This window comes from Arachis ipaensis, chromosome B02 (assembly GCF_000816755.2).
Source record: "Arachis ipaensis cultivar K30076 chromosome B02, Araip1.1, whole genome shotgun sequence".
Lineage (NCBI taxonomy): Eukaryota > Viridiplantae > Streptophyta > Magnoliopsida > Fabales > Fabaceae > Arachis > Arachis ipaensis.
The window spans coordinates 92,454,773-92,468,050 of record NC_029786.2 but is presented as its reverse complement, the minus strand read 5'-3'; the positions used below and the strand labels follow the sequence as shown (position 1 = coordinate 92,468,050).

At 30.0% G+C, this 13,278-nt stretch overlaps 1 protein-coding gene across 2 annotated transcripts in view; it reads right to left on the bottom strand.

Moving 5' to 3' along the window:
* LOC107625728 (auxin transporter-like protein 2) overlaps positions 8,146-13,278 on the bottom strand; it is a 9,284-nt gene continuing 4,151 nt past the window's right edge. For both annotated transcript variants that reach the window (XM_016328430.2, XM_016328431.2), the window contains exons 7-9: positions 13,020-13,227; positions 10,663-10,920; positions 8,146-8,563 (exon numbers count right to left, since the gene is read on the bottom strand). In XM_016328430.2, coding sequence (XP_016183916.1) covers positions 8,321-8,563; positions 10,663-10,920; positions 13,020-13,227 — 709 coding nt within the window. In that variant the 3' untranslated portion in view covers positions 8,146-8,320. The remainder of the gene's footprint in view (positions 8,564-10,662; positions 10,921-13,019; positions 13,228-13,278) is intronic.

Below are 13,278 nucleotides of genomic sequence, written 5' to 3'. Positions count from 1 at the left end.
TTATTCATAATTCTAATAGATAAAAAAATATTTTATTTTTTAATTTTATTTTCATAATTTTAATGGATAAAAAATATACTTCTATTATATCTTCTTATTGTATCATATACTATTATTTTCTCTTACTATTATTTTCTATGGCACACTATTATTGCCTTGTTCTCCTTTCTCTTTTTTCTTCTTCTTCTCACACCTTCTCTTCACCCAATCGTAATTAATTATCACCAAGTACCATTATCGCAACTTTCAATCTTGTCTATCACTTAGCTTTGATCTATAATCATTTATTGTGTTAACTTTTTTGAGTCGTTGAAGTATTGTTAAAAGAATTAGTTTTTGTGTCTTTTGAATATCTAAATGTATAAAACCAATAGTTTTTTCTTGATGTGTGTTTTAAGTTGTCTTATTATTCTATTAAAAAAATGTACGACATAAAGCATTCAAAATTTTTGCTCAAATTATCAAAATTTGATGTCAGTAATCCTAAAAAATAATATCAAAATGTATTATTTTAACTAATATAATAAAAATAGTACATTATTGTAAGTTTTTAACTAATAATTATAAAGTTAAGTTGTAATTTAATATAGGTCCTTAGAATAAAAGACTGTCATTGCTTCTTACATTTGACTACTATTACATAAGTTGTACGTTTATTTTATTATGTAAATTAATTAAACTATATTTTATTATTTTATTTTGCATATTTTAAAATAATGCGATCCTACTATAAGGATGATATTAATTTTCATAATCTAATACAAACCTTCTTACTATTTTGTTTGTCACTTAAATACTATCTATAAAAAATAGTTAGTTAAAGTGAAACACAGTATAAAGAGAGTAAAAAAAAATTTAAAATTTAGAGTTCTAATATGTTTCTTAATCATCACTTGATATTTTTCTTAACTTCTATAATAAATTTTTTAAATTATCTAATATATAAAATGTCACATCTTTACATTTATCTTAAAAGTTAAAAGTTAAAAGTACATGATATTAATATTTTGAACAAAATTAAAATAAAAAGATAAAAAGCTAATGAAAAGAATAATATTAAGTTTGAGTTATGCTACGTGTACACCAAAATCAGTCACCAGTATAAAATACATACTAGAATACAAATACATGTTAAAAATAAATTAAACTACACATGTATTTATACACAATTACATTGGTGGTTGATTTTAGTGGCGGATTTTAGCGTATAAATAGCATTTTTTATTAAATTTTATGTTCTTTTGTACCAAAATATTATAATTTATTATATTATTATATTATCTTTATACTACAGAACAAAAAGTAAAATTCTATATTTTCTTGTGTGTGTTTGGATTTCAGTTTGTAAACGGGAGTTTGCATAAAATTGATTTTGCAAACTTGATTTTGATAAAAAGTAAGTTTGTGTTAAAGTAATTTATGTTTGGTAATCTTTATATCAAAATGGATTATAGTAAAGTAAATATTATTTAGATTACACTACTCAAAATTACTTTTAGATAAAAAATTACTAAAATAAACATCAACTTAAATAAATTTTTTATATTATTCTATCATTTTAATTTAGATTAGTTATAATTACTTTTTTATTTATTTTGTTTGTTTTAATGAGATCAATAATTTATATTATAATAAAATTATAATAATAAATTAAAATACAAGAATTACACTTACAAATTTTAACAAAGCCAAACAAAAATATTTTTTTATACAAAATCAAAAGTAAAAATTTAATAAAAAAATATAATTATATATTTAAAATATTTGAATACTAAAGAGATTACAAGAAAAAAAATAAAGGGTAAGATTGATAAGAAAAAAATAAATTCAATCCTAATATGATTTTCTAAACGCAGAAGGTACAATTTCTAGCTTCTTGTAAACGCACGTTAAGAACGTTTAAAAAAGTACCCAAACATAAAGAGGAAGTATTCAATGAACTCAAACGTGCTTCTCTTCTTTCTAACGCTAAACTAAACACAGCCCTTGTTGTTACTTATTTTACTTTATTTTTAGGATAAAGTATACTTTTTGTCCTTAAAGTTTAGCAAAAGTTTCAAAAATACCCCTAAGTTTTATTTTGTTTCAATTTTGTCCCAAAAGTTTTCGATTTGCATCAAATATACCCTTAATGGCTAAATTTTCAAAAAAATTTAAGACCAATCTAACAATAATGCATGAAATTATGCTTGATTTGCTTGTATTGAGGGTTGTTTTCATGAAATTGTTGTTTTAAAAGAACATAAACATCATTTCTTTCTTTTTAAGTTTTTTAGTTTCTGTTGTTGCTGATTTTGGATCTAAAATTGTGAATTGATGATTTTTGAGTTATTGTTTAATCTGAAATTTTTGTTGATTTATTTTGTGGATGTTGCTATTGATTTATTTTGAGACTGTTGTTGTTGCTGAAAGAAAAGTGTTAGAAGTAATGAGTGGGTGATAATAATTTAGGATTATGAACGGGTAATAGAGAGAAAGAAAGTTATGGTTTGTTGGTTATGATGGCAGTGGTGATGATTATGGTGGCAGTAGTGATGGCGGTGAAGAAAGGCAGAGGGAGAAGATGATGATGTGAAGTTAACGATGAGGGTGTAAAGATTTTTTTTTTATTTTTGTTTAAGGATAAAATTATCCAAAAAAATCATTTATGGATAAAAGGATGATTTTATAACGTTTTGTAATGTTGAGGATGATTTTAATAATAAAAAAAGGTCGAGGACGATTTTGATTTTGACCTCAAACCTTAGGGACGAAAAAAGTACTTAACCCTAAAAATTATTTATATGTAATATACCAAATTTNTATGCCAATAAAACTAATTAGTGAACCTAAGTCTAATCTATTAACATTTTTTTTTTGTTAATAAACGGGGACTATCTCAAAAAAGAGATACCTAAATACAAATTAAACGGGACAAAGATACCCCTTGATCATCATTAGCTAATATGCTCCCTACCTCTATAGGAAGAGTGTTCAAAAAATAAAATAAAAGTCAATATTCAACTCTAAGCTTTTACGCACAACGCACAAGGCAATCAGTACATCTATTGTCCTTTCTATAGATATTTACAAAAAAAAGGTTCCAATTCTTATTTTTCCAATTGAAAATGTTCCTGAAGAGTATAGTTGGATGGTTCTTTAGATTTCTGGGATTGTTGATAATATCAATCACAACCTTTGAATCACATTCAAGAATTAACTTTTTTATTCCCATAGTCCAAGCCAGTTGTAATCCCTGATCTATTTTTCAGAGTTCTGCCTTAAAAGCAGTACAGTCTCCGATGTTGTAAGTAAATTTTCCAATTCATTTGCCACAATTATTTCTAAGAAGGCCACCACATCCTATCTTTTTTTGTTGTTCTGTTTGAGGTGCCATCTGTGTTGAGTGTTATCCATCTAGGAGGAAGGGAGTGCCATTTGATGTTCACTTCCTCTCTTCTTCCCCTCAAATTTCTGCTGTTGTTCCTTTCAAAAGCTTCTCTTATCTCCTTGACTTTCTTTGAGATTTTCAAGTGGCGTTAGGCAATTTTTTGTAATTTTTCTCATAAGTCTCCTTATTTCTCCAAGTCCAAATCTTCCAACAAGCAGTGAAGAAAAAATCTTGCCAGTTCTAGTTCGGATCCATGTGAAGAGGCTAATGAAGATTCATCTCCACCTAGTCCTCAAAATTGGCATTGAAAAAGCTTTGTATCTTGCTTGGGTGGATGAGTTGTCTCCATGTTGGTGCTCGTTTGGTGCAGTTTCTGACAACGTGAAGAATGTCCTCTTACTCGCCGGTGTAGAAAGGGCAATCCCCTGTGCCTCCAAACATTTTAGTCCTGCGCTAGTTGGTTAGCAGACTATTGTGCAATAATTTTCAATTAAGAACCCTAGCCTTCTGAGGGACTTTCTATCGCCATATCATCGTCCACTTTGAAGAGAAAGATTTTGACCACCCCACCGAAGCTTTGTAGGTCTCCCTGTGGAGAAGTCACCATCCTCTGTATGCCTCCAGCCAACTCTATCTACTCCATTCTCTTTCCTAGACGTGGGTTGCACCATAATTTTTTTGATAATATCTTCATTTACGTTATTTTTTAGCTTGATTGAATTTCATTCTCCTTTGTCATTAATCCACTCCCAAACGATGCTATCTAGGTCTGGGTTGTTGTTAATCGCATGGTGGATGAGGGAACCTGTTTCCTCCATCCAATTATCCAACTAAAATTTTGTATCCAGACTATCTCCCAGTATCATGGAGTTGTGTTCATTAAATTTTGGCCAGATCTTCATCAGTTCTTTCTACAGGTAAAAATCTGATCCTTTAGCAGACTCTCTCTTGTGAAAAAATTATTAAAATATTAAAGTTTTTATAATAATTTGAATCTAAACTTATTTTTGTAATATTCAGGCCAACTTATAATTCTCTAACAGGCAGAATGACCTATTTCCATCCCTATTGCCAGCACTATTAGAAGGTCATTGCTTGACAATTCAATCCCTACATTCTTCGATCTGCCCTCATACTACCCCTTGTCCTTTGGTTTAAGATCAATTCCTTCTTCCATTATTGGTTTACAGTTGTTATCTAGCATGCTTAGGCTTGAGAAAGCCTAACTCTTTTCGTGGCAACTAGAAAAGACCCAAAACCATTTTTTCTGTTCAATCCAAGGTTCTGAAAATCGAACCGGTTATCAAACCGTTCTGGCTACTGGTTCACTGATTTACAGGTTCAACCGTAGTTCAACTGAAATAACCGTTTTATAATAAATAATAAATAAAATAAAAATAAAAATAATGAAACATAACTATAATTTGTATACCAAAAAGAAGAATCGTTAATGCTGGCAAAGACCATATAGCTTTATGATGTTTCAGTGCCTGAATTTTGTCAATGCTTTGATCTCATTTTCAAATTCCTTCCAATTGAACTTATCATCCGCATCTGATTCCATGTGAAGTTTTTTCCACAGCACCAACCATACCTGAAGGCAACTCAGCCTTATAAATAGATCATTGCCCTCCAATGCTAATGAGATATTTGTCATCCAAATTATTAGCAGCTTTAATGATGGTTTCAAATGCCATTTTTCCATCATGACTCCATATGAAAAATTGTTCTTCTGGTTGTATCTTTGAAACACCAATCACACGAAGTGTTAGTGCTAATAATCCAAAGATAAGAAGCAGAACTAATAACATGACCAAAGTTAAGCTTGACCTACCATTAAAATTAGATGGAATTGTGCCAGAAAAATTGTTGCGAGAGAGATTCAACCACTGCAACTGCTTCAATTCTCCAAGCACTCTTGGTATTGTTCCATTCAACAAATTCCCACTAAGATCAAGAGAATAAAGAGCTCTGAATGACTTGAAGTCAAAGGGGATGCTTCCTTCTAGTTTGTTGTTGCTCAAGTTCAATTCCAACAAATTAGGTAACAGAACAACTTCAGCAAGGTTCAAATCAAGAATTATCAAAACCAAATCAATCAATTCATAGAACCAGAGCATATTAGAATCAATATCCAAGATCATTAACAATCCTAAATCACAGTAATGACTAATGATAACAAAAATTGAAGAAGCAAGATGAAAATTATAGATTAACTAACCAATTAAAAGTTTAAAACAACAATTACAGTTAAAAAAATAAAAAAAAAACTTCTAAAGAGAGCAGAGATTGTAGTATCGTTGTGAAAAATCCAACTCGACCAGGCTTAGTCAAGGGGGAAGATGAATGTACTTACCTGCTCAATCAATTAAGGAACGAACTAGATCCTTCAAGACAGAGCACAGAACGGGACAAGGAACACAACAGTGGGGCTGACACGGTGGAATAGAGGCGGCGTGACGGGACAGTGGTTGCACGATGGAGGAACGAGGCGAGACCAGTTGCAGCGACGACGGTGGCTTCGAAGTTCGAACAGCGGCGGAGACGACCGGCAAGCAAGGCGGTGGCTTCGACGGGGAGGAGCTCGAGTTGGAGACGAAGGAAGAGGAGGGTCGCGTGAGTGAGAAAGTGGCAGAGTGCTTCGTTTGGATTTTGGGAAAGAGGTTCACGTACACGTAGTTAGGGTTTCCCACAATGAACGAAACAGCGCCGTTTGGTGATGATTTTAGAAAATCGGCCGGATTTCGGTTCGATTCGACCAATTGATTCTTGGCCGGTTCACGATTTGACCGGTTTGACCGGCCGATTCGAACCGGTTTTCAGAACCTTGGTTCAATCGCTTACCAATATGATCGGCTTTTAAAAGATACAATAATGTATGTTTAAAGGGTGGAATTGGTAGAAACTAGAAAGAAAATAAATTTTCTTAATTAATGATCCAATGGTAACAAGTGAAAAAAAAATTGCTTCACGTGAACATGAATTAAAGTACAAAATTACATTTGCATTAAAAAAAAATAGTCAAACAAAAAATTGAAGTCATTCAAAAATTTAAATATATTTTTTATATTTTAAATGTTAAACCAAACACATCCCGAATTATCTAATATCCATTTTGTTTGCAGCTATTCTTCACTAAAGTATTGTTAGGGGAGCCAAGTGGCTGAGAAGAGTTAAAACTCAAGAGAGTTAAATTAATAAATTAAATTAAAGATCACAAAATTGACTGGAGAACATAATTTTACTCAATCTTACGACTAAACGTATATGAAATTTTTCAAATATATATGCTTCACGTAAAGGAAATTGGGTTGGACTACTATAGAACTAACGTTTTTCAACTAAGAAAATTTTCATACACAACTTATTTTGAAGCCAACAATTAAAGGGAGAAGTAAAGAGAAAGAGAGGGGGAAAAGGAAAAATGTTAACTGATTGTTGATAGAGAAAAATAAACATTCAAACAATGTAAAACTTTCAAATCACACTTGAAATTCCAACGCATATTTATCTTTTCCATTGATTTTTCCTTCAAATAAATCATGCAAGAATCCAACAAATCCTCTGTTTCATGATTTGTTAATTAAGAGATTGCATAATAACGGGGGTAGTAAAAAATTCAAGCAAGTCTTGGTCATTAATTTTAGAAACGAGAGGTTCATGCATCATCAAAATACAGGTTTTTTTATTTTGTCAGATGATAGTTTGGACAGCCACCAAGCTTTAAGTTTTACATTATAAATTTACACATATTACTTACTTACACACCTAAGATTTTTAAGAATTCTTATCCACAACTTGACATTATCAAAATTCGAACACAGACATATACTAATGTGTCATCTCAGCTACACTTCAGTTGTGATTTCTAACTTTAATATGATGTTCTTTTCTGGATAGGGGTGGTAACATGTACCCTATATATGTATATATTATATATTATATAAAAATATTTTTTAAGTGGATATTGAACTAAAGACCTTTCACTAAATGCAAAAGATCCTTAGTCATTAAAAGAAGATCATTAATTGATAATTTAATACGTTTTTTTTACATAAAAGTCAGTTCTATTTTAAATTATCATCAAGCTATATAATAATGTTGCATCTTATTTATAACCCGCATGTAGGATCAGGTACTCGCAGATTAAGAGCGAGTAGAGTTAAAGTTGAGATATTCTCAACCCACAAATAGGATAGAGTTGAGTTTATATAAAAATATCAACTCGGGGGTAGAGTTAGGGTCGGCTCTAAACCCTACCTTACCCTACTCATTGTCACCGCTACTTCTCGGAAAATAATGGCACGTGACAAGGTGTGAGCCCACATGCAGCCCATGTAAAATACGGGCTGAGCCCATGAATGAGTGAGGAATAAGAACTCTGGAGTATTAAAAGAAAAGAAAGAATTTAACCCAAAAAAAAAAAAGAAGAAAGACCAATAATGCCTTTAAGACCACAAATTGCAAATTGATTTTTTGATGTTGGCATATTCGGGAGACATGGAAGGTAATAATTAGATTGCAATCTACTAGCACATGAGAACAATGGCGAACAGAAAATCTTATAGTATCTCATCCAACCATAATGTAAACAGATTAAAAAGAAAAAAAAAAAGGAAAAAAGATACCAAATCATACATGTATCTGATCAATTTAATTAGCCTATGCATTTATAGCAAAGGAATCATAAACATTTGGCACACTATTTTTAATCAACTTATCTTAAAAGTAGTAAAAGAGAAAAAAAAAAACTATATAACAATTAAAATGACAAAAAAAAAAAGAAAAAAGAAAAAGCCAGCTAGCACACATCAAATAAAAAAGTGGGGGAAGTATTTACCACTATCCCCCATATATGATACAAAAGTATTGAAAGGAAAATGTGATTGTAGCTGAACTCTAATAATATACTTAGTAGCAATGGTAGAGACGAGTGAGTCAGCTCGGTGTCTAGTGATGACGGTGAAGAGGCGGTGGTGCAACGGCCGCAGGATGCGGCGGAGGCAACGGGGGCTTGCATTGATAGCACTTGGCAAAGAGTCCAAATGTGTCAATTTGCCTAACAAAGTTGGTCATGCTGGCCCATCCTCCAAACCCAAACCCAACCACAAATATCCACACCACAATGAATGCGTTGAATACATACATTGCTGTCCAACTTGGCATGAAGAAAGGGGGCTTCTCTGCAGCATTCTGTAACAAAAAATTATTTTTTAGATTTACATCTTTTTTTTTTTTTGGTATGGGGTGTCCCTACAAACTCGGAAAAATCCGAGAAAAGGGACTCAGATCAACTCAGAAGGTCCCTACTAATAATAATGTACCATCACATGTGGGGTTTGGTTTTTTTTTTTTTTTAGGTCACGCTCCTAGATTGGGATTTTGCCTAAGGTGTGTTGTGTGAGAATTGGATTTGGATCTTCTAAATTTTGAATTTTACTTTAGATAATAAAGTATGGGATCAAAAGAAAACATGAGAAAAAAATATTCAATGATAAAAAATCACATTTTATTTTCTAAAATAAAAATTCAAAATTTAGAGAATCCAAATTCGTGTGAGCTATTATGCTAACTCGCACCCTAAGCTAGTTATTATTAAATAAAATTAGAGATTCAATTTAAGTAGGAAGTATAACATAATATTGCATATACCATATATATACTCACCAGTATTTTCATTTCAATAATAATAGAGAGACAATGATTAAAAAAGAATAAGATCATTTTAAACTATTTTAAACTAAATTTTTACTATCCCCTAAATATTTTTTTTTCATTTAGCTAAGGTGGGAGAGAATAATAAATGTCTTTTTCAAAATATGTTATATCACCTACATTATGTTTAGTTTTCTATTTTGGAATCTCAAGCTTGTGGTCTAGTCTATACTCTATAGTCTAGGCAAAACTCTAGAAATTAAATTAAAGTAGTTTTCGGCCTATTAAAGTTTTTGACTTCTTTTGCAAAAGAAATTTTAATCAACCATAGAATCAGAAACATGAATGAATAAATAAATAAGGTGAGAAAATTGCGATCATAAGTCACACTCCACCAGCACCGTACAGATCTACGAATATGAATTATTGGGGGAAAGAGATCAGTCAACAACTAACAACAGCTAAGCAGATTCATATAATAGTACAACAACATAACTGTACCAAATAACTAAACGAAAATGACCCTCTACCACCCTAAAATTCTTCTTTCAATATTTATTTCCATATATCCAACTCTTAAATGCTCACACTCAAGAAATTCTGAGATATAATGTTATGGGCTACTTTATTAATTTCTCAGGTTTATCCCTAAAAAGTAAAAACATGCATCTAAAAAAAGTTGAAAAGTTTTAGACAACTAAACTCTTTTATCAGAACCTTATCTTAAGAAGAGTGATGTTTGATACTCTTATTGCGTACGAAGAGGTTTTGTTATAAAATTTTACTGATTTTTTCTAAATCTTTGAGAAGTGAAGATAGAGACCTAGCTATACCCTAAATTTCACAAAAGAAATTAAATTAATCAATCATTAAATTCCATATATATTCCCCCCATTCTACAGTATATATCACTATATTAACTCTATCTTAGTATCAAAAAATAAAAAATCATCATGACCAAACTAAATTAGTCAAGTAAAACTTATCATTGAAAATAAGCAAAAATCAAACATTACGATTCTCTTTTTGATAATTATTGATATCAAAAAATGATAATAACAAATAAAATAAAGACCAAAGAAAAAGAAAAAGAAAAAGTTTTCACATTAATAAAACTTCACATGAAAATATTTAAAATTGTCTTAATGTGAAATATAAGATTAAATATTAATGCATGTAAGATAATCGATTCAATCTAAAATATCTTATTCAGTTAAATCAATTACATGATATCATTCGGTTAAATTAATTACATGATATGTTTTAATAATTGAATTTGTATTTTTACTCGAAGACAATTCTAAACATTTTCATTATGAGTGTTCGCATTTTATAATAAAAAAGGTGAAAATTCGCACATTTTAGCATGAAGTTGATAACTAAAAATCGTTAAATGATAATTTACATATCAAATCATTTAATAATTTGCATCAATTAAATTCATACGAAGACAACTGTAAGAGTAGAGAAAATTATCTATTTTGATGGAGGGCACAAAATAAAACCGAGACTCGTGAAGGCAATTTTGAAAGGTTGGGCAAGATTACATATTTCTGACAATGAACCCACAAATTAAAACACATACAATATGGTAGATAGATTGGGAGTGATGGTGGTAGGGTCAATGAAAAATTTACCTGTCTGGCGGAGGCTTTTCTGTAAGTAAGCATATGAGCTAAGGAGGGTATGATGTAGACAGTGAAGCTAACAAGCAGTGCCCCAACAGCTGAGTTTATGGGCCCAAAAAATGGGAAGATTATTGCCAAGAACCATATTGGTATAACCACTGGCAGCCTCGCTAGTGCCCTTAGACATATGCTCCTTGTGTCGTGCATTCCGATCACCTTCTCCCATACGAAATACAGCGGCGTGCACGCGAATCCGAACGTTATGAACTGTGTATCAAAATTAAATTCAATCATTTATATTTATTCAACAAAATTCTTCCTACTAATAACATCTATCCAATAACGATGCATGTGTTTCTATTTAATATTGACTACAATAATGTTAAGTCTTAAGACTTTCTCTTACCAAAAACAATCAGTAAGCATTTTTGAGAGATGGTTATGACATGGCATAATTTTTTTTTACTAAAAACTAAAAGGAAAAATTTTATACTAAAAGATTATGGGATTTGCATTTTTATCTAAAAGTTAAGGACGGCATTATTCATTTGTTAGGAAGAGTGAAAGACATGATTATTCAACAAATCCTACCATTCCTATAATTGGTTTTGTAAGAAACTGATCAAAGAGGAAGTACCAGCAATTTAATTTAGTAGTGTTGGATATTTGGACCAAAAGAAAAAAAAAATCAGTAGGATAATCTTTCATCAAATATATATATTAAAATTAGTGACTAAAATTATTAAAATATTAATATTTCTGATTTTTATTATAAAAAAAATATATAAAAATAATGACTAAAACTAATAAAATATCGATTTCTGAAACCCTGGACAATTTTTCTGTAGCATAAACAAGTACAGGCTGAGTAACGAGTTCCATATTGTGTGGATAGCTAAAAAACATATATAACGGATCTATACGGAAAAAGTAATGTGTTCATGTCAGATTTTTCACGCCGTCTTTGCATTGTAATCGAGAAGATGAAAGGTTTGACTTGATGCACAAAACACATTCACATTATCATAATCTTATTGATTTCAAGTATATATATATATATAGCTTAGGTGTCTCATGTATATGCATATACTAAAATATTTATTTATGCTTTCCAAGCGCATCAGCACTTTAAACTAAATGATTATAAATTAAAAAATAATTTTGCTACGTTATTAATACTATTTTTGTCAATTTTTGCCAACTTTTGTTTATGTCTATGTTTAATAAAAGTATCTTTATAAATATGTCTAATAAAAATGTCTTTTTTATAGTTATGTTTAATAGAAGTGTCTTTATAGATGTATTTTCTAGATGTGTCTTCTTATACATGTGTTTAAAATATAATAATTAATTATTGTTGATAATAAATTAACAGATAGTATATTAGTATCCTATACTTTTTTATTAAAAAATTATTGCAAGGGCAGTTAGTAATTCAGTGTACTTATTTTAGTTGAAAAAAATGAGTTTAATTTTAATGTACTAAAAAATATAAAATATTTTTTATAATTATATTTATTATTTTAGATAATTATTTATGTTATTAATATTAAAAATAGTTATTTTTGTTAGTATAATATCATGTAATTAAATGCATGTATACATTGATAATGCATAGAAATTAAATTAAAAGTAGTGCTTGTTGCTAGTCTGGTATCATTTTTGAATGAACACGATTTTTTTTATAAACTTCGTTGAACATTTTGACTGTAAACATAATTTAAGTAAAAATATAATTTAAAATGTAAATCCAAAACAAAAATATACTTCTGTAGAAAAAAATAGAGTTTGCAATATGTACGTAAACAAGTAGAAAATAGTCAAACTATTCGAATATACACGAAATACTAATTAAGTAATGTGCCAGGGGAATGTAGACATAAATAAGATGTGTTAAACTTAATAAGAATAAGAGAGTTGAAAAAAAAATTATAACATAAAATACACTAATTTCACGTAATCTTTTATGAGTTTATCTTAAACATATATGAACATAAACCCAGCTCAAAAGTTAGCGTTAATTAGTTGTCACATATTCATGTACTCATTAGTGTTTTTCATTTGTGAATTTCTCTAAACTAAACAATACCGCACCCAAAATGAGAAGATGTGACTTTTTGACTTCTTTTTAAGCAAAGAAAAGTGGAATGAATAAGAAAAGAAAAGTAAAGTGAACACTAATAATGAGTGGAAAAGGTTTCTCTAAACTGAAAAAATGAAAAAAGTAAAAAACAAAAACTGAAAATTTAATTATTATTATAATCTTATAATATTTTATATTAATAATTAGATTTTTTTATTTAACCAATCTCCTTATTTTAAAATAAATGAATACATAAATAATTAATTATAAGTAATATGCATACCTGGTGGATGAGCATAAGGATAACGGCGGCGTCACGGAAACGGTTTTTGGGGAGCAAAGAGAAAGCATTAGAATGGTTAAGAAGCTGATCACCAAACGCCCAATAAACGGCGGCAGCAGAAGGAAGCGTTAGTGTGAAAACGTAGAGAGTGGCCAACAAGTATATATACTTGAACTTTTGAGGCTTCCACATGGCATGCATAATCTCTCTGCAGCAGTGTTGTTTTTCTCACAATTATTACCAACATTAATAATCACAT